The 24763-nt window shown below is 40.5% G+C and overlaps 1 protein-coding gene across 2 annotated transcripts in view; it reads right to left on the bottom strand.

Moving 5' to 3' along the window:
• Positions 1-24763, bottom strand: part of ADGRG6 (adhesion G protein-coupled receptor G6) — a 183255-nt gene that overhangs the window by 51430 nt on the left and 107062 nt on the right. For both annotated transcript variants that reach the window (XM_054980842.1, XM_054980850.1), the window contains exons 7-12: positions 20188-20273; positions 18518-18570; positions 18370-18432; positions 10065-10207; positions 4150-4264; positions 3190-3251 (exon numbers count right to left, since the gene is read on the bottom strand). In XM_054980842.1, the coding sequence (XP_054836817.1) occupies positions 3190-3251; positions 4150-4264; positions 10065-10207; positions 18370-18432; positions 18518-18570; positions 20188-20273 (522 nt within the window). The remainder of the gene's footprint in view (positions 1-3189; positions 3252-4149; positions 4265-10064; positions 10208-18369; positions 18433-18517; positions 18571-20187; positions 20274-24763) is intronic.

Genomic DNA, 24763 nt, shown 5'->3' with positions numbered 1-24763 from the left:
GCCTGATCTGGGCCGTTTCAGCCCCAATCCAGGCTGAAACTGGCCCAAAATGGCCAAGAGTCAGGTGGGCAGGGCCACCTGACATGTGACCTCTTTGGGGAACTGCCAGAACTGCGTTCCTGCGCGTTCCCCCTCGAAATGAGCCCTGGATCACCCCAACATTCTAAACAGTATGTGGTTGCTGTGGGAGTCATTGAATGTGTCCTGAGGTAAAAATACACCTCCCAGTCTTCCCCTCTAGAGTTGCCAATCTCCCTGTGGGGCCTGGATTTCCTGTGTAGCTTTCAGGCTCTTGCCTGCTCGCACCCTCCCCCTCCCTGATGGGTCAGCTGTGGAATTCTGTGTTCTGAGGTAAACATAAGGTCAAGGAAACTGCAGACAGTTGAAGAAAGGCAGTAGAAGACTCCTGAAAAGGGATTTTATATAAAAGTCAGTATGGCAACTGAGTTTTTAAATGTTCATGGGGAGATGGCGCTCGATCTTTGTAGGGGCCATTTCAATGTAAACCTCTCACATGAACCTGCCCACCACACCACCCCTCCCTCAGTCCAACTCCACCTCACACCTCTTGCAGCCATCACCTCTTACTTCCCCCACGAAGCCTCCTGGCAGATTTTGTGTAAGATGTACCAATGCTAAAAAGAGGAAGCAACTTAGAGATGCAGCAAAGAAATATGCACATCGTACTCCTGCAGTGCACTCAGCAGCTGTGGCCAAGTACCAGCAAGTCCCGAGTTCAAGGGAAAGGTGACCATCCCTGCAGGCCTGGGCACAGTAGTGATGCCCCTAGCAGACCTAACAGCCATGATATACCCTGATATCACCACTATCATGGAGAAGTCCATGGACTGGCTGTGCAAGTGTGCCATTCTGACCCCCAAGAATTTTTTTCTCCCTTTCAAAGTACAAGTAGGCAAAGCATTATGACACATTACACCAGCAGTCCCCCACACAGAAAAATAACACAACTCACTTAACATCAAAGAATCACAAAAACACAATTCCTGTCAAAAACACTTTATTTTTTGAACAGCTTTAGGATACACAGCAGGGGGGGCACGCCAAAGGGCATTCCAGCATTCCACCTCACAAAAATAACACAACTCACTTAACATCAGAGAATCACAAAAACACAATTCCTGTCAAAAACACTTTATTTCTTGAACAGCTTTAGGTTACACAGCAGGGGGGCACACCAAAGGGCATGGCAGCAGTATCTTACACAAAAATAACACAACTCACTTCACATTAAAGAATCACACAGAAAAATAACACTTTTACGTAACATCAGAGAATCACAAAAGCACAATTCCTGTCAAAAACACTTTATTTCTTGAACAGCTTTAGGTTACACAGTAGGAGGGCACAACAGGGCATGATAGCAGTGTACTACACAAAATAATACAACCCACTTCACCGTTTTTGACAGCAATTGTGTTTGGGTGATTCTCTGATGTGAAGTGAGTTGTGTTATTTTTGTGTAGTACACTGCTTTCATGCCCTGTTGTGCCTTCCTACTGTGTAACCTAAAGCAGTTAAAGAAATAAAGTGCTTTTGACAGCAATTTTTTGGGGTGATTCTTGTGTCATAATGCTTTGCCTACTTGTACTTTGAAAGGGAGAAAATAATTTTTTAAAAACTTTATTTTGTGTTGTTCGTGTTTTATTCTTTGTTGTGCAGTTGGTTCCCATCATAGGGAACAATGGGGCTGGCTGGCCAGCCATCTCTGTAGGTGGTGGGGGAATTTGAGGGAGGGTGTCTGTGGTTCAGGTGCTCTTTCACAGGGACCAGCTGGCACTCAGGGGTGTGCCCACCATTGTGGCACCCCTGGGCTGTGCAGAATTGCCCAGGGAAAGAGAGTTTAGAAGTTCCCAGCATAGGGAACAAAGGGAGAGGGCTGGCCTTTGCCAGCCTGTTCCTGGGGTTATATGTGTGGGGCTGCTGGGGGTGGATTTGGGTCTGTGAGGGGCTAATGTGGGGATTTGGGTCAGTGTGTGGCAGCTGGGGGGAATTGGGTTTGTGTGGGGCTGTAGGGGGTGGACTTTGGGGGCTGAGAGCACCTACTTGGGGAGGCCATGAAATGCCCCCCCCAAGTGGGAGCAGGCTGAGCCTTGGTGGGGGGTGGGAGTAGAGGTGGGAGAAGGGCCCCTGAGGGTTGGGGGGCATTTTGCATGCAAAATGCCACCCCTGGCAAAGGAAGCTTGCCTCTTCATTCCCCCCCATAGGAAATAATGCAGAAGATTAGCAGCAGCAAGCTAAAAAGACGCTCACTTTTCCCTTTCTTAGGCAAGGATTGGGGGACCTGGTTTGGGGGGCCATAACATGGCCCCCCAAAGTCCAATCGGTCTGAAACTTGGGGGGTTGTTAGAGAGGAATTAGAGGAAGGTCCCCACCAATTTTGGCTTGTTTCGGTGGGAAAATGCCTCCCCCAGGCGTCTGGGAAGACGGAATCATTTTCCCATTGAAAAATCCGAATCAACCCGAATCAACCCGAATCGATTCAGGTTATGGCGATTTGGAAAACCCAAGTCGATTCGGGTTTCCTGAATCGATTCGGGTTTCCCCGAATCAACCCGAATCGGGGTGATTCGGTTTTTTTCGGGTTCCCAAAACCCGAACTGCACACCCCTACTCATAACTGTATACTGCTGCTGTTGCGATGATGATGATGATGATGATGATGATGATGATGATGATGATTAATATCCCGCCCTCCCCTCAAGCGGGCTCAGGGTGGGTCACAACAGAAGATAAAATATACAAAGATAAAATCACAATCAATTAACACAGCTTTCTAATACAACACTTGCTCACCTGCTAGAGAGTGGTCTTACATTCCAACAGTGTGGTGCAGAGGTCAGAGTGTCAGACTAGGATCTCAAAGACCCAGGTTTGAATCCCCCATTATGGACTCTTGCTGGGTGAACTTGGGTCAGTCAACACACTCTCAGCCTAACTCACCTCACAGGGTTGTTGTAAGGATAAAATGGAAGAGAGGAGACTATGTAAGCTGCTTTGGGTCCAACTCCCCACTAGGGAGGAAAGTGGGGTATAAATGAAGTTAATTACTAATTAAACACACTATACTTTTCTAGGAAATGACTGAAAGAAATATGAGAGCAATAAAGGTACTCTAATGTTTAAACAAACAAACAAAAAATTATTATCTTTGTCTTTTAAAACACTTGCCTGTGCAGTTTCTAAGGTCAGGAGGTCCCCAGAATGATGTGTAATTTTGTTGATCTAGAAAACTATAAAGAACAATAAGATAGGTTTAAAATTTTATTACATGGTTTAGACAGCAGTGTCTCATCAATTACATGCTCTTCCTAAATGCAACCTCCTATTCTTCACAATTCAAAACCTAATTAGAGTGCCTTGTCAATTCCTGTAACACTTGCATAGTGCTATTGCATTGCTCCCATCCCTTCACACACTACTTTATGTCTAGCTTCAGAGAGCAGGAAATAAGTATTTCTGCTGTTTGTAGCTTTGTGCATAGCTTTGCTAGCTGAATGTAGGACTTCATGAAAGCTTATGCTACATTAAATGCACTTGACTTTAAGTTATACTTCATTCCTCTTTTTTTGCAACACCAACCTACAATAACCTGACAAAATAATGGCAAATTAGTACTTTGTGGTATCTATAGTATTTATGCCATTTGTGCAATCCTGAGCAGGTCTACTCAAAATTCTATTGAAGTTAACTCAATGGGGCTTAATCCCAGGAAAGAGGTGCACACTGTAAGAATATTTACTATTTCCAAAAGAAAACAAATTATATTGTATGGGCAAGATTCATTGTTCCATTTCCTGACATTTTTCTTCAATTCTAAAAAGCAGCTATTGCCCCCCACCCAATGGATTAGGCCTAGGATGCTGGGTAGGGTAGCTATTTTCCTTATGGCAATCCCTAGAAACTGTGCCCTCTGCCATAAGCTATCTGCCACAGTAAGACATATCTATCCTTACCACAGATAACAGGACACTGTAAAGGAGAGACAAGAAAACATATTGGGGAAACACTGGGAGAAAATGTTAACCCTCCCTCCTCCCAGTATCACAGCTCCAATTCAATTCCCCCACAACTTCTTTTCAGTGTTAACATTCATTTGGATGTAAACATCTTATGATCTTGAACACCTACCATGTTCTGGATGCAATCTGGGTGGAGCTGCCATGGCATAGTATAAAGCTGGTCACAGTTGGTCGGGTTTCTGGCCAGAAATAATTTTCAGGGACTTTCCCTGCCATGCATTTTTCTACAACATCAAACAAAATCCAAATGAATAAGAAAAAAATAAACATTGCTTAAATTAGCCTCATTTAAAATATGCATTCTTTTTATACTAAGCTATTTTTGCCTGCACGTGGACTACTATCATTAAATGACAATTGATAATTGAATGGAAAGGTATCATTGACGTATGTTAGTTTTATTAGAAAGAAAAGCTGTATGATATATTTATTTACTTTGTTTATAAAGTCCCTTTTTCACTAAGAGTCAAGATAGATAAGAAAATACAGAAAAAAATCAGACTTAGTAAGACATCAAATGTTATAGGATTACAGAATTAGGAAAAAAATGCTAACAAAAATGGTCTAAAGCCTGTGAGAATATCTACCCATTATAGTTCACCCAAATTACTGTTTCTATTCATTTTATTTAAAGCATTTATATCATTTCTTCTCACTTCAGACTTAAGGTGGGTAACAATGTTGTAACAAGTTGCAAGACAAGAGTAGCAAAATGTAAGTTAATGAACAAGACAAAAACAGAGAGGATAAAAACAAAAATAAAAAATATAAATTAAAAACAAGGATTAAAAATACACGCACAAACTAAACCAACTGTTCAGATCAGGCACAGCCAAATGTGCATAAGGGTTTACCATCTACCAAAGAACCTCTGAAATAATGTACATTAATATACAGATGGGTGTGGTATTCTCAAATTCTTACTGGGATTATTTGGGTATATTCAGCATACCTAGATAATTCTGGATATATTTGGGTATAATTAATACTGGATTCCGAAACATACCCTAATTATTTCGGTTTATCCAGGAATCACAGCACTGGCCATTTTAAAGCTGCCTGGCTTCTCTCTTCTTATTGCCCTCCACCCCCGTGCTCAATGGGATGTGTCATTGGAGGAGCTCTAGTTGTCTGGTCAATCACAGGGATTCTTTGATAGGAGAGCCTTTTTTAAAATTATTGCCAAGAACATAAAAGCAGGCCTGGCTCAGAACAGACTCTATTTTAGAGTGAGTAGCTGAGTGTTCTTATCTTCCGTCTGCTCTGAGAGTTTGTCTTTTGGATTATAGCCTTTTGGACTACTCTGCCTGCCTGGAGAACCACCTGAGGAACTGCTGCCTGGTTGGAGAAGTTGTCAGGTTTTTCTTTCTGTTTTTGAGGGGAAGGAGGTTGGCCTGGTGTTGAGTTGGGGAGGGGTAAGGTAAGCTTTTACTTCTTTTTAAACTTTTTTTAATTGCTTTTGGTGTTTGGGGGGGGAGTTGTTTTCTGTAGTTGGTAGTTGTGTAATACTTGTTGCTGTTGCTGTGGGGGGCAGATAGTTTTTTGCTTGTTGGTGTGGTTTAATATTTTAAAATATTAAAATATTTAAAAAATATTTTACTATTATTAAAATATATAACAACAACAACTGCCCTTACATACTGCTATTCTAGACAGATTAGTGCCACACACTCAGAGCAGTGAACAGTCAGTGTATTATTATCCCCACAATACAGCTAGAGAGCTGGGGCTAAGAGGAGTGGTTTACCCAAAGCCACCTACTGAGCTCATGGCAGTAGTGGGATTTGAACCAGCAGAGTGCTAGCTTGCAACCCAACTACTTGCTGTTGTATTGTCGAAGGCTTTCACGGCCGGAGAACGATGGTTGTTGTGGGTTTTCCGGGCTGTATTGCCGTGGTCTTGGCATTGTAGTTCCTGACGTTTCGCCAGCAGCTGTGGCTGGCATCTTCAGAGGTGTAGCACCAAAAGACAGAGATCTCTCAGTGTCACTTGCTGTTGTTTGCAACCCAACGAGAGTTGCTGCTGTTGTTCTGTACTGCAGTTGCTGTTCTGTACTGCAGTTGTTATTGGTGTTGTCTGTAGCAGACTTCCTTGGGAGAGGGATCTTATACCAACTTACTGTGTATGTTTCTACTTGTCATTACCAGGTGACTGGCTGTGCATGTGCCAGGTTGGTGGTTTTGCTGCTGTGCGGCTGATATGTTGATATTTGGTTCTCTTCTGATGTATTATCACGTGTCCTGGGTTCTGCCTTGCTTCTGTGAGTAACACTGGTTCTGTTGGGCTTGCAACAATGTCTTTTGCTTCCTTTTGGTTCTGCTGTGTTTTTTAAAGTTTCTTCACCCTGGAAGGCCTTGGATTTTTTCCTCCATAGGAAACAATGAAGAATGGCTGGGGACACATTGTTCAGGGGCCATAGAACTGGACTCCTTCGTCCAACTGCAAGTTCCCTGTAATTTTGGTGGAGTTTCCTCCATGAGGAATAATGGAGCCAAATCTATTCAGGTACCCAAATAAAACCCAGATCCAAATACTATATTGGCATTTTTGGACCCAAATATCAGGTATATTTAATATATATGGTATTTCAGATGTCCAGGTCTGAATAATACTGAATTTTTTTTAGTGCACTAGCTATGACACATGGATTATGGCAAAACTAGCCCTGAAATTGATTTAGAAAAGCAAACCTCTCTTTGCGAGTCTTGCATCTGATGAAGAGAGGTGTGGTTAGTCTTAAAGGTGCTACTGGACTTTTTACTGTTTTGTGAATGTTGAAATAATGTGTGAACTAAGTGTGGGGAAAACATGGGAATAAATATTTCGCTAGCAAAAGGCTTCTATCCATGTGAGTTCTTGCACAACAGAACGTTTGGGGTGGAGTTTGTTTAATCTTACTTTGTTTTGGGAAAGGGCCTGGAATTTTTGTTTTAGTAAATTCCCCTATGTTGTTCCAATTTTAAATACCTGATATAAATTTAAACCTGGTATTGGCTTTGGGTTAGTCAGAGGGATCCCATTCTCCCGGTGGGGGTGGGGGATCCCCTGCTTTCACCTTCTGCCCCCATCTCCACTTACCTGGCTGGTAGGGGAGGAAGGCACAGGAACAAGCCTCCTGGGCACACTCCAGGGCACTCTCCAGGGGTGCCATGACAACATCATTGACATCATCGTGCTGACCTGAAAGCACTGCTGTGCTTTGTTGCAGGATGATTTGGACCCCAAATGGGCTGAATTGGGTCTGCTTGAGGCCCAAATCAGCCCACTGTGAAGCATGCACACATTCCTGTGCCTGCGAAGTGACGTCATTGGAAGTGCCATCATCGGAAATGACATCATTACGCAGCCATGGGAACTTAGGCACTGTGCGCATGTGAGTAAAACCAGAAAGGGGCAAGAATAAGGTAAGAGCCAGGTCTCCCCCGCACCTGCCGAGAGGGCAAGGGGACTTGGCAACCCTAATTAGTCACCACTGCAGTCAATTTTATAAAATGGTCAGTTTCACTTACAGCCAGTTGAAATTGCTAATTTTAGCCTTAGAAAGGATTTTGATTTATTTGCACTAAAATATTTTGTAGAAAATGAAATAGTGTTGTCATATGCCCAAATGGTGGACAGAATGGGTTTATTATTAGAAATTAATTATTAGAAATTAATTATGAATCTGCTTACTGCTGAAATGAGAATTGCGTCCTAATGAAAATCTGTTGACACAGCCTCACAGAACATCTGGTATTGAAGAACATGGTCATTTGCTCTCATGTCTAAGTTGATATACTTCAGGAGAACTGAAAACAATGTACTAGCAGACAAATTTATTTATTGCTTACTAGAATAGTATCAATAAGATGGGTCGGAAAGGATGGCATTTTGCTGAGTAAATATCTTTTAGCAATGTAACTTTTTTCATGAACTAGAACTGATATGACTCAACAGTTTTGGTTCCAGAATTATAATTCTATAAATATAGGGCACAACTAGACAAGGCACAGAACATCTGTGATCACAGCTCCTGCAGTCTTTAATTTTCGTGTTTTATGCATGGTCACTTCATAGCTTCTCTGAATCTGTTCTGATGCCTATGTTCTCCAGAGTTCTGCATGTGTCAGGGGGTCATGGGAAGCAGAAATGGGGTTTGTCTGGGTTTTACTCGTTTTTTCCACCTGCGCTCATTCCCCCAATTTTTTTTTAAAGCCGATGGCATGTTGCGGGCAGTTCAGGTTCTGTCAGTGCAGAATCAAATACTCCACTTCTGCTTCTGAGCCCCCCCTCCACCCGCTTTTTCCCCCAGGAGCTGATTGGTCTATCACCTTTCTCAGCTCCCGAAACTGTTTACTGCCATTTTTTTTGTTTAGCAAAAACGCAGTAACGCTGCTATGATATGTCAGCATAACCAGTCTTTCCTTTTTTGGGGTAGTGAAAAAGCAGTAACGCTGCTATGATATGTAAATAAAAGCAGCTACGGAGAGCCCTGAAATTGATCATATCCACGGTATTCAGGTAGGAGGCCATCACCAGTGCTGTTTCCTGAAAAAAATCCTTCCTCTCCTGAAGGTGCTGTTTTCTCCACTGAGAAAAGCATATGGATCGCTTGGTAGGGTAATTGCTGCTTTAGAATTTGTCTGTCTGTGGGAATAGGCAAGTGGGGGAAATATTTTGATGGGGAAATTGTTATAAGGGGAATGTGCTAAGCACTCTTGGTGTTAGGACTTCAGTCTAATTTAGGCCAGCACTTTCATAGCTGATTCTAATGAGTCTTACCAGGAAAGCAATCATGCATATCCGTGTCTTGGCTAATTATACTTTCTATGTTTGTTCTCTAAGACTGACAGAGCTATTAAAACTCTGAGTTTATTTTTTAATAATATCTCATTGCTTTAAATAGACACAGGGCTTTTTCAGAGGTGAAACCTTGTCTGTGGAATTCCCTTCCCCGAGGCTTGCGTGAAGCCTACCTTACTATCTTTTAGATGCCAGGCCAAACATCTCTTTTTACCCAGGCTTTCAAGGGGTTGATCTTTTAAAATCATTTTTAGAGTCTGCATCTAGCCTGAGGATTGTTTTATGAGTCAACTCAGAGATTCCGGTTGGTGCAGAATACTATGACTCAGTTATTATCAGGAGCTAGGTGGAGCATATATATTACACATATTCTGCAGACGCAAAATTGGCTGCCCGTCAGTTATTAAGTTCAGTTCAAGCAACCACTTTTTATGGCCTTGGGCCCTCATATCTACAAGACCACCTCTCCACCCATGTCCCCTCTTTGCAGGGCCTTCTGCAGGTGCCATCCTGCAAATGGGCAAAGTCAACAACTGCCCGTACATGTGCCTCCTCTATAATGGCCCCCACCCTGTGGAATAGCCTGCCTGAAAACAGCAGGAAGGCTCCCATGCTCCTGACGTTTCACAAACTATGTAAAACCGAATTGTTCAGGAAAGCATTTTTATAAATAAAACAGGGCTACATCATAACAGATTGGTACAGTAAAATGTACAGTGCTTCTACTGATGTAATACCATGTTCTGCACATGTTTAATTCTTATGCTTTGTTCGGACAGCAGCTCTGTTTTAAATTTCTGCAATTCTAGTTTTATTACATTGCTTATTAGATGTGTTATCCTATTGATTGCATTGCTTTGCATTGTGTAATCTGCCTAGAGTCTCAGTGAGAGAGATGGACTATAAATAACATAAAGAAATAAAAATATACTCTGGCTGGATTAAAACTGGCTGGATTAAAACTAAAAAAGTGTTAACTGTTTTTAGTAGCATTAATTGTTAATGACTTTTATGGTATTTTATGTTTTATTCCGTAAGCCACCACAAGCATTATTGTCTGATGAGGCGGCATAGAAATCTTCTATATAGATATATAAAATAGTGGCTTACAGTAATAGTGTAATCTAAAACAGAATTCTGATAAAAACTATTTTTGAAAATTCTGAAGAGAAACATGTTGAATTTTTTTTAATTAATCAAAGGAAATACAGATAATTGTCAAGAGGAAATTTCTATACTTACCGATTGGATCAACATACACTTCATGGAGCCTTAAGCCATTCCCCATTGTATCATTACTACTTATGAGCTTGTTCCGAATGGTTTCTTCTTCTAAACTTATATTGTTTGTAGAATTATAAACCAAAAGAGCCCGGACTTCAAAACTGCAAAGAAATATATCCAGCTATTGAATTAGAACATGAACTAACAGAATGACATCTTAAATATGATCATAGATCCAGAGGAGTTAGCTGAGGAAGAGAACTGTGGTTCTCCAAAGCTTATGCTACAATAAAGTTGGTTAGTCTTAAAGGTGTTACTGGAGCCTCTGCATGTCTAATGTGGATGAAGGAATGGATGCTTTTGAGAAACGAGAGACTCTTGACGTTGGAAGGATATGACTTGAGATTTGGATGGCATGCCTATTAGTGGTATGACAAAGTAAAGGTCAATGCAGACTTCAAAAATCATTATATTAGGAGAGCTATTTTGAGAATTTGGAATAAATACCAATTGAGACTAACACAGAAGACACCACTTTGGATTTCAACACAGGAAGCGTTCTACAGAAAGCGTTCCCTGACTTTCAAACAGGGATGGTTGGCTTATGGAGATTTAATAGAATTTTCACAAGAAGACTGCAAATTGAAGGCAAGGGAGGAGTTAGCAGCTAAGGGTTACAAATGTCAGTGGTTTGCATATGCTCAGCTTTTAGAAAGATTTAAATTAGATTAAAAACTATGGGGCTTTGAGCAGGAAAAGACAGAGTTTGAAAAAGAGCTTTGTTCAAATGATGAACATGTTATTTCCAAAAGATATAAGTTGTTACTGAAATTGGAAAGGGAAGAAGAATCTGTGAAAGACTGTATGGTAAAATGGGCTAAAAATGTTGAGTATAATATAAATGATGGACCAATGGGAAAATATGTGGGTAAAGGAGTTTAAATTTATGTTGAGTGTTAGACTTAAAGAAAATTTTTATAAAATGAGCAAAGGTATGTCAAATAAGTGTTGGAAATGTGAGAAACAAGAAGGAACATTTTATCATCTCTGATGGACTTGCCGTAAAGCCAAAAAAATTTGGACCCAGATTCATATGGTCATACAAAAAATACTAAAGACTACTGTACAGTTTAAACCAGAAGCCATTTTATTGGGATTAATGGACAAACGGAAATTTGGCATGAGATTTTATTTCTATATATAACTACTGCAGCTAGGTTGTTGTATGCACAGAAATGGAAAATATAGAATTACCTTCAATAGAGGACTGGACTATGAAAATGACAGTTAGCGGAGATGGCAAAACTTACAGCTTTGATCAGCGACAAAACATTGTCTATCTTTTTGGCTAACTGGAAACCCTTTATTGACTTCCTGCACGAAATGAGGAATAGTCACTTGATGATTTGTGTTTTTGATTATTAAGAAGATAATGGGGGGGATATAAAACAAGTAGATGGGAGGCAGCAGTGGAAAAGAAAATTTTGGAGAAACTGTAATTTTGCTTAAAAAAAGGTAAGTGTTGTAGAGAAGAATGAAAATGAAATATATATTATTGTTCTTTTTCCTTTCTAAGTTCCAAGTTCTGTTACTGTCTACTTTTTCTTTATTCTTGTTTTCTGCCCTTTCTATGGGCTTTTATTTCTATTAATAAAATAATTTTTTTTAAAGGTGCTACTGGACTCTTTACTATCTTAAGTATGGTTTATGAGGAAAAGCTTAATCACATTATCTCCTCTAAATAATTCTCCAGACATAAAGAAAAACCTTCTTCATGGATTTGCCAACAAGAAAAGATTAAGTATATTAAAGGTTTGTCATTTGCAAATTAATATTGAACACATAAAACTATATATATATTCTTAGCTGCTCCAACTGTTTTGAGCCTGCAGGTACATTTGGAGTTTTGAGATGAGGTAGCAAGTACCACTCCAAAAACGACTTCCATGGGAGGTGGAGCTGAACCCAAAATGGCTTCTGCAGAAGGTGGAGTCAAACAGAATGCCTCCCCCTCATACGTGCTGGGGAGAAGGAAAGCCTGAAGGGGGAATGGAACCACACATGGACTAAGGAAAGTCCAGGTGCTTACCACTCCTCCTGATCCTGCAGTGGACAACCCTTTCATTTGAGTGAAGGCAGTCAATAACAAGTCCTGCCTTACAATGGCCTCACCCACTTTCTAAAAAGTTTGGCAAGTGCCAAGGGAAATACCAGCAGGTGCCATGGTACCCGCAGGCACCATGTTGGAGAACCCTGATCTGCACTCTTGAGAAATAAGCATGAAAGCCTTTGGCCAAAAATAGAGAAGAAAATGAAATGCCTGAAAGTAACATTGGTAGCAAAAACAGTGTACACCCCACCCGGATATCTGTCAATAATTAATAAACAATTTTCCAAAATATACTCTATATATTCATGAAAAAGCATATTCAATCAATCATAGAAACAAGCATAATCTCTTCACAATACACATGTAATGGCCCTTTACAATCCAATAATTTTCATAGTACTCCCCCAACAAGGTATCAGAACCTTAGGGTACACAAGAATGATAATCCATAAATTCATTCCAAAGAGAGGCTCTCGTAAATTCTTGAAGAGTCTCACATGTAATCAAAAATAGAGAAGAAAATGAAATGCCTGAAAGTAACATTGGGCTGTTAGTAGAGAAAGCGTCACTGGCAGTAGTCAGATTTCATACAAAAGGCATATAGAAGCTGAGAGGCTGTGGACTGTATGCTACAAGTTTGCTCAGCCATGCATTGAGCCTTTCTCCAGTGGAAGAAGCCTTCCTGGGGGTAAGAAGCTCTTCTGGTGGTCTCCTTCAGCCAGATGATGACTTAATACTTCACTGAGCAAAATGGCAGTATGCTACCTTGTGTCTGCTCATCCTTAACTTTCACTGCAGTTTGGATTGAAAAAAGATTCTTGATAGTGTTGCTAGAATTGAGGAAGGATTGCTAGCAGTCTAGGATACATAAGATTATCAAAACATAGGGGCTATCATTACTTTCACTGGCATTCTACTAACAGAAGAAGGAAACATTGATCTTGCTGCTTTTTTAATAGCAGACAGTCAGGGTTAATCCAGCAGTTTATTGACAGCCTCTGGTTAATTATGCGAAATAAATATGTGCAACAGACTTAAAAAAAAATCTTTACTGGTACATAAAAAAATAATGATTTTATTTTTACCCTTTGGCCTTTAGCAGTAATAGTGGTGCACACATCTTTTCCCAGAGACAATCACAGTATGTTGTATGGGTGTATGATTTTGAATAGAAAAACAGCTGTAAGTGAAAGTTTCTTCTCTTGCACAAGGTTGCAGCCTTCCAAAGCTGAGTGATATTTGTTATATTTGAAAGTTATAGACATCTTGGTTGGCCAGTTATATTAGCTCATTTGAAACAGAGGACTGAAACCAACCTACTGGGATGGGAGTTGGCCTGCTAGAATCTTCTGGGAACTTCTAAAGTAAAAAGGAAAGGCTGAGGGCAGTTCTCATTTGTTTAGAAACTTTATACTTCCTGTTTAAGTACAGAAACTGGAGGGGGGTGGGACTAGTCACTTTCTTAAACTGCCTAGGAGCTCTATGTTAGCTGCCTAGGAGAAGCATAGATTTGAGTTCAGTAGCACCTTAAAGACCAAAAAGATTTCCAGGTTATAAACTTTTGAGAGTCAAGCTCCTTTCATCAAATAAGAAAGAGAACAGGAGAAGCATGTAGCTTTGAAACACTGCATGGCAACACATATTCAGTAGAGCAGAGGATACACACACCAAAAGGCTATTTCTATTTATTCAATAAACCAAAAGAAACCAAATCATATGGGAAGATTAATAGGGAATGTACTAAATACAGAAGTGAAGTTAAATATTTCATTTCATTTATATAATATCCTTCCTCATATGTCAAACATATCCTGAACAAATGCTCCTATTTTGTTTCTGAGATGGCTGTATCCTATGCTATAAAATTATGAAAAGCTATTTGGGAACACCAATACTATACAGAATGCATCTCACTTTAAACCAGTGGTTCTTAACATTTAATCTACTAACCCCACCACACCCCAAGTACGCAATATTACCACTGAATGCCCCCACCAAGCGACAGGTAAAACAATTAGGACATACAAACAGTTCTGTTTCTGTTGTCTATGTTACACACACGCACATGCAGAAACACACGTAATATTGAGGATGCATATCACATATCTCAGGACCCCCATGGCGCAGAGTGGTAAGCTGCAGTACTGCAGCCCAAACTCTGCTCAGTCACAACCTGAGTTTGAGCCTGGCGGAAGCCGGGTTCAGGTAGCCAGCTCAAGGTAGACTCAACCTTCCATCCTTCCAAGGTCGGTAAAATGAGTACCCAGTTTCCTGGAAGTAAAGTGTAGATGACTGGGGAAGGCAATGGCAAACCGCCCCGTAAAAAGTCTGCCAAGAAAATGTCATGATGCAATGTCTCCCATGGGTCAGTAATCACGTATCTCACATTCAGGGAGATCATTGTCCCTGATGGTTAACTTCTTAATGTGAACAATATAAAAGAGTGAACAATATAAAACAACTCTCCTCCACAGACTGTCAAAAGCCATTACAAGTGAATAGAAGGGGCTACCTAAAATTTCAGACACCCTATGGCATGCTATCCATTTGCTCCCTCCCCACGATGTGTAGCTTGCTCCCTAGGTAACTATTTGTTCTGGACTGTTTGTTCTGGACTATTGTATGAAGAATGATGCTGCTATGAAACAATAGCCATTGCTCTACTTGCCATACCCAAGCCTTTAAATTGATATAACTAGTCTTTTTTAAAAACCAAAAAATCAGTCTCACCAGACTACCATTTCACTTCATTATGGTTATGCTACTTAATTATAGGCAATATTGAATTTTAAAAGCTTATTTTGAAGCAGTTGCAAAAGAATGCCTGGATGCTGACAGTCTCTTCTTTGAATTCCTAAGCAACCACCAGTGCAATCCTAAGCAGAATTACACCATTCTGATTTCAATGCATTTTAAAGGGTATAACTCTCCTTAGGATTTTTCACTGCAGGGAATACGTTCACACTCTTAAAATAGCGAACAGCTGAATTTATCAAATACAGTAAAAGCTGTATGAACCAGCATCCTTTAGGATCTGCAGTTCTTTGTTAGCTTGGTAGCAGGCAAAGGTGGAGCAGGCAGTGGGCCCTGCTGTGCAGTAGTTCAGGTGGTATCCATGGCTGCAACATGCTTTCTTCCCTCAAACTGCCCCATGCAAGCTGGTGATTTAAAAGACTGGGTCATGTTATTTAAACCTCTGCTTGCTGCATAGATGATTGGTTGCATGGGAGCAGGAGACAAAATATCCCAACAGGGCAATTCTGGTCATGGACACTGCCTGCAAGCTGGAAGCACCCATCACTGAGACTTGAAGACCACTGCACCACTGCCTGCACTTCCCTGAGAGCAGACTATGGCAACCAGCGTGATGGTTACCCAAGTATGCCAGCTAACAGAGGGTCAAACCACACAAGACAAAATACACTTGAATTACACTCAAATACACTTGAATTACAAAATATACTTGAATTACCCGTGTAATTCAAGTGTATTTTGTCTCGTGTGGTGAGACCCTAAGTGCCAGAAACACAGCTATTTACCGTATAATAAAAACAGAAAGTAGTGTCATGAAAGCCCCTACTCTACATTCTTGTGCATTCTTGTGCACCCTCACCTGCTAGTTGTTTCTCCATTTAGGGTAGGCTGTGCTTTTTCCATCATAGGTCCCACCCTATGGAACAGGTTCCCTGAGGAAGCTAGATGGGTGGCAATAATAACAGTCTTAAGTAGGCACTACAAGACTATTCTATGTGCTAGGGCTTCTAATGGTGTTTGGCTATGGCTATAGGCAGTTATTAGAGAGGATGTTTATTGTATTCTTAATGCTTTAAATCTGAATGTGAAAGCTGCCTCAAGCTGTTGGAAAGGCGGGGTATAAATAATGTAATCAACAGATTATGAAGTCTTTGTTATAATTCTATTCTATAGTGTAATGTAAGAACCATATCTTTCTCCCTTCCCCTCAAGAATGGCCAGATTACTGAGCAGTTGCCATATAGCAACAAGGTCATGTATGCTATGGAATTTATGTTGCCTTTCTTGAGATAAAACAATAACACAAAAAATACAATAATTTAGAAACCATACACTGAATGTAATAATTGTCTATAGATACCTATTCTTGCAAAAGTTATTTGTATTGTTGGTGATTTTAAAAACAATAAACAGAATTTGAAAATAACACAAAACAACATGAGGAAAGTAATCACTTCCTATAAAAACTGATGGTGTCATTCTTACTGCATTTATTGCACGCACTAAAATCATAATCTGATTTACTGCTTTGCAGTTTAGTGTTTACTTATTAAGTAAATAGTTTTAAGAAATTATTTTTAAACAGCTTGTTAAATGCAATTGATGATTTTATTTGAGCGAGTTACCAGTTAATCCGTAGTTAGAATGCCCATGCCTTGTAGTAAGACTAAACACAATGGGCCTAGATTATTATCCAGTAGGGGAGTAGAAGCAAGCACATTTTTATGAGCTGGTAAGTGAAAATGCATAAAGACTGCAAAGCTGTTCGCAAAAATAAAATTGGGAATCCACACATGGGAGCAGCAAAGCCCTTAGGAAGACATGTCTCTTACCCATGTGACCCAATCTTGGTCATATTGCTACACCTAGGATCTGTAGGATCTTTCAGAGAAAAGCAGCAGCAGCAGGAACAGAAATGTGTGGCATTACTGTGATGTCAAAAAGGGCACGGGGTCAAATAATTAAATCAGTACAGATGCAAGTGATATCTGCATATGAGGTACAGAAACAAAGGACTACCATAAATATAAGTCATGATCATCATTAACTAATCTGAATAATCTCTTCTGATTTGCTCTCCAGTGGACTGTATCTGATCTAAATGGGAAATAGAGAACTACTTGGATGGAAACTTTAAGCACACCCAATATTAAGGGCTACTGACTATATTTTCCCTTTTAATTTAGCTAATAACAAACTTTTGAAAATTAATAAACTCTGTAGTCACATAACTCCTTGCAGGTGCAGATAAAAATAAGCACATTGAGACTTGGCAAACACACACCTGTCACCAGCACGTATGGCTAGTGCACTTTGAGCGATGCACAATTTCTGTTGCTTTGATGCAGATTGTAAAGTGTTGTAAGATGAGCACTTTATTTTTTCTGCTCTTCTGGAAAGTTTTATATTCCATACCACATCTCCTGTTTGAACAGGAGTGTTCAAACAGTTTAGTGTTCTAGATTTACTTAAAGAGATTTGAAAGTGCTAGATGAAGCAACTGGCTCCTTAAAAGATGATGATGATGATTTACTGAAGGGTGGGAAAGAGCCACTAGTGTTCTTCATATGCATTTCCAGTGGTCAGAGACCACAGAATGAAAAAACAGCTTTCATGCTGCTGCCTCTGTGTGTGTGCGCAAAAGGACTGGACTTTGGAGTGAAAGTCTGAGGCCAGTATGGTTCAGTAGGTTGTAGCAAGAGATAGGTGTTCTCCATCCAGCTGATCTCCATCCTTTATTCCACTGCTTCCTTCCTACAGTTCATTCTGGGGATTATAATTCCCACAATGGGGAGAGGAAGAAGCAGCAGCTCCTGGTGAATTTTTGGAATCTAGTTTTCCAGAATGTTAACAATTTCCAGATGCCTGAAGGAGGGGAGAGGATAAAGTGGAGAAATAAAGAAAGGATGACATGGCAAGAACTTTCTCACCTCTTGACTATTCTCTTACTACACGGAGGGGCGGGGCGAGGTGAGAAATCTGGAACCTGGAAAATTTATCTTATACTCTGAGCCAAAGCAGTATGAACATCAGCATTTCTCAAATTAGTGATGTCTCATGATGGAGAAGCAGCGTGGGGTATGTCCAGATTCTAAAATGTGTGTATATGTGTAAAGAAGGTCACTGAATACAGGAACTGCATTTATGGACCAGAGTGCATTATTCCTTCCCATTCAAATATTGCCCCTTGCTTTTTAGCTAGGAGACAATAAACTAGCATTTGAGTTCAACCATTTGGTCACTACAATAAAATCTAAGAGCACTACAAGGAGAAAAACCATGGGGATTTCTGAATGTCTCATGCTGTCATCAGCTAAGCATATATTAGATCAAAGTACTTGAGCTAAGAGAACCAATTAGTTGGACATATGCCAAAACAGGTATTTCAGCACTTGATGAAATTAACAGAATTACCTCAGTTGTTTGAGCAACTGTTATAGACATCTATTATAATTTTACCTTTGAGGATCTAAGTTTCTCTTTTCTCTCAGACCTTCTCTCACAGAGCTTGACTGAATAATACTGCAAAGGCAAAGAAGCATAAGCATGAATTAAAATAAAGATACCCATTTGAGATGTTTGCTTTCCAATTATTCTGGATATTTACCTGATGTTGACCACATATACAGTGTAATTCCAATTCTGAAAAGTGTGATTTAGCTGAAAAACATAAAGAAAACAATGTAGGAAAGTATATATTATATGGTCTGAATGTACATCTTACTTTGTTTTCGCTTCAAACTGTCACACTGCTATGAGACAAAAAGTATTGGACTAACTTTTTAGGAACTTGAGTGTACACCCTCTGAGTTGAAATTACAATGTTGCCTTGATCAATGAGTCAAAACACCAGATGTTGGAAAGTCAAAGTATAGAATGCATGCTCAGTGAATAAAGCAAGTCAGAACTGGAGGAATTTACAAACTTATTACAGATACTGCAGCTAGACAATGTCACTGGTTAGCCTCACAATCCTACCGTATCACAAAATAATGACTATAGTTTAAAACAGAAGACACCTCAAACTTTTGATCATCAAGCTGGATGCAAATGACAAAAGCCATAAAAGTACCTTGTCACAACTATGACAACTATGAAGTTTCTGTGAGAGAGGGTGTTGAAACTCCTTCCTTCCCACCATAGGCACTGATAGTCTGTGTACTACATTTTTAAAAGCTACCAGATGGAGAAGATGGCAATGGGATAGCAAAGAGAGTAGGGTTAGGGGTTTGGTGAAATGGTCCTGGTATGCCGAGTGGCTACTATTCCAGGCTAATGCTGGAGCAACATAATCATAGTTCTGTACTCAAGCAGCAGCACTGTTAACATAATAATAGCTATGGAAAACTAAAGAAGCAACACCCAGAGACATACCCTCAGCATCCTAGGAAACTTTGTCACATTCCCTATTATATCCTGATGCCTCATATTACCCAATCAAAATGCTGAACACCCCCATGATGACACCCAACACAGCACACATACACCTTCCTCACACAACCAGCCAGTCAGAGAGAGGCCACAGAACTCTCCTCAGCACATATTTTGTGTTTTCACTTCCCAAGCGAAAGGGTTTAATATGCAAGAAAACTTGGGAACTCATCTGCTCTTGTATAAAACAAAAAACTGTCACTCATATGGATTATTTATTATTTTCTGTTCATAGTACCTAAGAGAGAACTGAGGGAGGAAGTATACGCCTCTCTTTCAAGTAGTGAGAAGGTAGAAAAAATGTTGGAGATGGATTGCCTTACTCCTGGATTAAGTTCCACTGTGTTCTGCATCTGCCTTCATATGTGCTGTTCCCATGTGGGACTGCAAAGAGACTATGGCAATGACCATAACATCAGGGACAGAAGCAACCCATGCATAATCATAAGATTCCAACTAAAGCCAACACCTTCCCCACCATGCCACCAACTTCCCCCTTTTTCCATTGCTCTTGTGGCATCCTATTAGTGTCAGGTTATGTGTCAGTTTCCCATTAGTACAAAGGAATCACTATGCCATGTAATTGTTTTATATACAAGAAGGTTTAAGATTGTTCCTATCATATAACTCAGATTTTAAGATATTTTGTTAGTTAACCATATATGAAATGTATGTCATATAGAAATAGAAAAACTTCCCTTGAAGTCTCTAGAATCTAGAAGGCTCAAAGACTGGACAAGCAAATGTCTTTTATATTTTATAGCTATCTGTAAAATCTAATGATGCAGGCATACTTACAAAGTGTATAAAGATATTCGAAGATACTTCGAATACATTCTAACTTACCCATTCTGCAACTGTGCTCTGCACTTTTGATTCTTCATCAACGTTGTAATTGTAGACAGTAATAGCAATTCTGTAGAACAGTCCCCCTATCCATTAAAAAGACATATAAAGATAAGGCATATATGATAGCTTACAAAAGTTGCTGTGTTTTAAAATAAAGATTTAGCATTATGAAGTATCAAGATTATATAATCCGGTCACTTCAAAACACCAATTGACCTCATGATGTACAGAGGAACTTTGGGTGCATGAAGATTCAAATTCTGTAGGAATCAAAATAAAAATGTATAAACTCCCCTTTTTGGCTATTTTTATGATGCTACATAGGGCTGACTGCAAAAACTGTTCTAGTGCAGTAGGATCTTTGGTACTGCACTGGTACAAAGTGGTCAGCAAATCAGATGTTTTTAAAAAATGATTTCAGACATTAATTTATAATGCAATCCTATGCAGAGCTACTCCAGTCTGTCAGCTGAAGTCAGTGGGCTTAGACTAGACTAACCGTACATAAGATTGCACAGCATATGTATCTTAAAGTCTATGCTGGGACTGTGTGGAAGTCTGTTTACTTCCAAAACAGCAACACATTTGATTCCTGTATTGACTAGGGATGCTTGAACACATGCCATTTTGTCTCACTTCCTGTTCACCAGGCCAATTAATTGCTGGCTGAACAATTAATGTTCAGCTGTTTGCAACAGGTTGCTTCCAGCCATGAAAAGCTGACCTGATCTCCTGCTGGTAAGATTTTTCTCTGTACCCAGCAAAGGCTTTTGGTGTGTGTGTGTGGGGGGGATCAGATCCAACTCCCAGCTGATCACCCATCCTGGAAACTCTGTTGCTTCTCTGACTTGCTGTGTGTGTGTGAAGGGGGGATGATCAGAACCCCAGAAAATGTTCCTTCTCTTCTTCCCACCCAAGCTGTCAACTTGGGCTGCAGAGTAGAGATGGGCACGAACCGAAATACGAACCAAAATTAAGCATGAACCAGGCTGGTTCGTCAGATCCCATTTCTGACCAACCGCTACAAACTTTAGGCTGGTTCGTTTGGTTCATTTTTTGGTTCGTGACTGCAGACAGCCTGGTGCCAATCAATCAGTTTCCTAAGCAACAGGGGATGGGCTTCCTGCAGACCTTCTTCTGGCCCAGAAGCGACCTTCTGCAGACCTAGAAGAGGCCTTCTGCTGACCCAGAAGTGATGATTTTCTGACCCGGGTCAAATGAACGGGTTCGCGAACCAGAGGCAGGTTCGTGGAAGTTCGTGGTTCATGGTTCGTGAAATTTGACGAACCACATGGTTCTTTTTTCCCTGTTTGTGACCATCTCTACTGCAGAGCAAAACCACCAGTTCTTTCCCCACTTCCATTTGCAGTGCAGAGATCAAAAGCATGGCATCTGTCCTGCCCAGCTTGAATGGGAGGGAAGAGAAACTCTCTGTTAACCTTTTTGGAACTTCATTGTGTAGGTATCTTGCTGAGTGGGCGAGGGCCAAACTGGATTCCAGGATGATCTTTCTATCAACTGTAAATTCGCATATGACCAACAAGCAGCTGCAAAGTTGTTTGACAGCTGTTTAAACTGCTCTATGTAATCTGAACCTACCCCTGATCAGCTCACAGTCTGATTGTGAGTGTTGAATAAAGTAAGTTTAATGGTTCACTGAGAAATCCAGGGCTTCCCTAGCATTGATACTGTTCTCATGAACTAGATTGACTGACAAGATACTTAAAATCTTGTGGTAAGATTGACACAGGGCCAAACTACCAGTGACAGAAGCCACGGGTCCATCCCATGGCCACCAACACCATTTAAAAAGCATTTTAATTCTTTAAAAATTGCCAAAGGGCCCTGATCTGGATCACACATGCAGTGGCCCAAGAAGCTCTTGTTCCTCCACCCTCACATACCTTTTTAGGTGCTCAAACAGCTCCGCCCATCCACTGCTGTTTCAACACCTGAAAAGGTGCAGGGGGAACAAGAGCTCTTGAGGTCGCAGCATCACATGCACACAATCCGGATTATGTGAAATTTTTAAAATACAACTGCTTTTAAAACGGTGTCAGAGACTGTAGGATGGACCCATGCCCACTGTCATTTGTAGTTTGGCCAACAGATGCAAGTTTTGATGTGATCATTCTTCCAGTTCTGAGTCTGATGAGGTAGCACTGCTGTATTCATAAAATGAAGGTGATCTAATGGCTTCATTATGTGCTTTCCCGCTTTAATTTGGGCCTATACAAACAGTACAATTACATTTTTGTTTTGTTTTGGCACTTTTAAAATATTGTGATAAACTTTTAACCTTTTTTTGAACACATTTACAGTTTTACTGAACTACTAGTGAATCTGTTATGTATTCATCCTTTTTAACACTATGGCCCTGATCCTATAGCACCTTATATTAGTGACTGAGTCTAAAAATATTTATTTCATTTTATATGAGTGATATATTGAATGTTCTATAATACTAAATATGATAGATAAATAAAAACCTAATTTCGGTCTCCTATGCAAATATAAAATCATGGTTCTAGGAGCCTGATCAGACTTTCATGCTAAAACAAACTTCTCAGCTGTGATGCCTGTTTTTTTTTTCAAGCAAGCAAAATTTGTACTTCAGTATGGCAAGATGTCAGGTTACATGTGAGTTCCCAGTTCCTCTGAATTCAATTATAAAATATCCACTACCAACAATGGAGACTGGATTTTTCCCTCAGGCCATGATTTCATGACTAGTTACATTGGTGTGTTTTTAATGATGTTAGCAGAAGTTAGGAATTTCCCATTATTTGTAATTGGAATCTTATATTTTAAGGCATCATATACATGAAGAATAATTTTAGCTGCAATCCTAAGAACTCTTTCCTGGAAATAAACTCATTGAATAAAATGGGATTTATTCTAAGTAGACTTGTTTAGGATTGTTCTGTATATCACTGATAGAATAGCATAGGTATTACCAATTTTGCTTGTACTTTTTGAACACCCGAAGCGGGAAAATATTTGGAATTACCAGAATCCCGAAGCAGCTTGATTCTAGTATTTAGCTCAGTTTGGTATGCCCCGTAAAGATTTGGAGCATACTGAACTGAGGGGGAGCAAAAAAACCCCACCACCAGAGGGAAACCTCCACCCCACCCCCCATCCTACTTACCAGGTAGGCAAGGAGAGGGGAGGCCGATCAGCTGGGCAGCAGGGAAGCATGAAGCCTGCTCCACACCACCTCCTCTGCTGCTGCAGCGACCAGCTGGGTGGCGGGGAAGCACAAGCCGCCTCCTCTGACCCTTCCTGCCCCTCAAATGGCTGCTGCAGCAGCCATTTGAGGGGTAAGAAGGGCCTCCTCCACCTCCTTCATTGATGGCTGGAGGGAGGGGGGCTCCCCTCTCTTGCTTAAAGGGTAGAAGGCTCCACGCCTCATTTGCGAATGGGGCACGAAGCCTTCTACCCTTTAATCTCTTCTCCTATCCAACTGGCTGGAGGCATGGGGGAAGAGCTTAAAGGGGAGAAGGCTCTGCGCCTCATTTGTGAACATGGCACGGAGCCTTCTATCCTTTAAGTTCTTCCCCTCTCCAGCTGGCTAGAGGGAGGGGGGGAAAATTAAAGGGTAGAAGGCTCCCTGTGCCATTTGCAAATGGCGTGGGGAGCGTTTTCCCCTTTAAACTTCCCCCTCCAGCATGCCCAAGAGGCCCTTTAATCTTCAGCTGGCCTATGGGCCAGCTGAAGTTTAAAGGGCTCCAAAGCTTCCCAAAGCGACTTGAATCGCTTTGGGAAGCTTTGATTCGGATGTTCCAAAATGGGGCCAGCATGCTGGCCCCGATTTGGAAAACCCAAATCTTTACAGATTGGGTCCGATTTGGGCATTTTTTCCAAATCAGGAACCCAAAGCGCACACCCCTAGTCCTCCTGACCCAAAGCAGGTTGCATCGGTGATACTACCATCATTTTAAAACTTGGTTACAAAAAGAAAGATGATAGGGAAGGGCTGTGAACCATGAGGATATATGGCAAAACATAAAAGTGTTTCTGGTTTTATAGTTTGGATTAAATATTAATCAGGTGAATTTCACTTGAAGGCAATAATTTCAATGCATGAAGCACAGGGGAAAAGACACAGCTGAGCCACAAGTGTTCCTGACAATCTCCATATCTCTGGTGTATTTCTCCATGCTATATGTATTGAATTTCAAAGCATGCCAAGAAATATGACCAGAGGACAAAATTCAGTCTAACCATAAGCCCAGATATATGTCTACTTCTGCATTCATTGTTCTGTGCCCTGATTAGCTGTCAGTGAGGAAGGCACACAGAAAAGTAGCTCTTTACTACAAGGGTGAGAGGAACTGGGGAAGTGGACCTCCCATATGAAACTTGAGTCTGCCATATCTTCATCCTCAAGAACACAGTAAATTACCAAGCTGTTTCCTTTCCAAAAGCTGTATCATCTACATATAATGCTATTTGAAGAGGGTTTTCTCCATATATGGTCATTGCTGTGACCCTATTATTATCTATCTGTTTGCAAAATTGTGTATAATGGCCCACTCTCACTTCATTAGTTCATTTGCAGGACTTCACT

This window comes from Eublepharis macularius, chromosome 1 (assembly GCF_028583425.1).
Source record: "Eublepharis macularius isolate TG4126 chromosome 1, MPM_Emac_v1.0, whole genome shotgun sequence".
Classification (NCBI taxonomy): Eukaryota; Metazoa; Chordata; class Lepidosauria; order Squamata; family Eublepharidae; genus Eublepharis; species Eublepharis macularius.
Note: the sequence above shows the minus strand (reverse complement) of the source record. Positions and strands in the feature narration are given on the sequence as shown.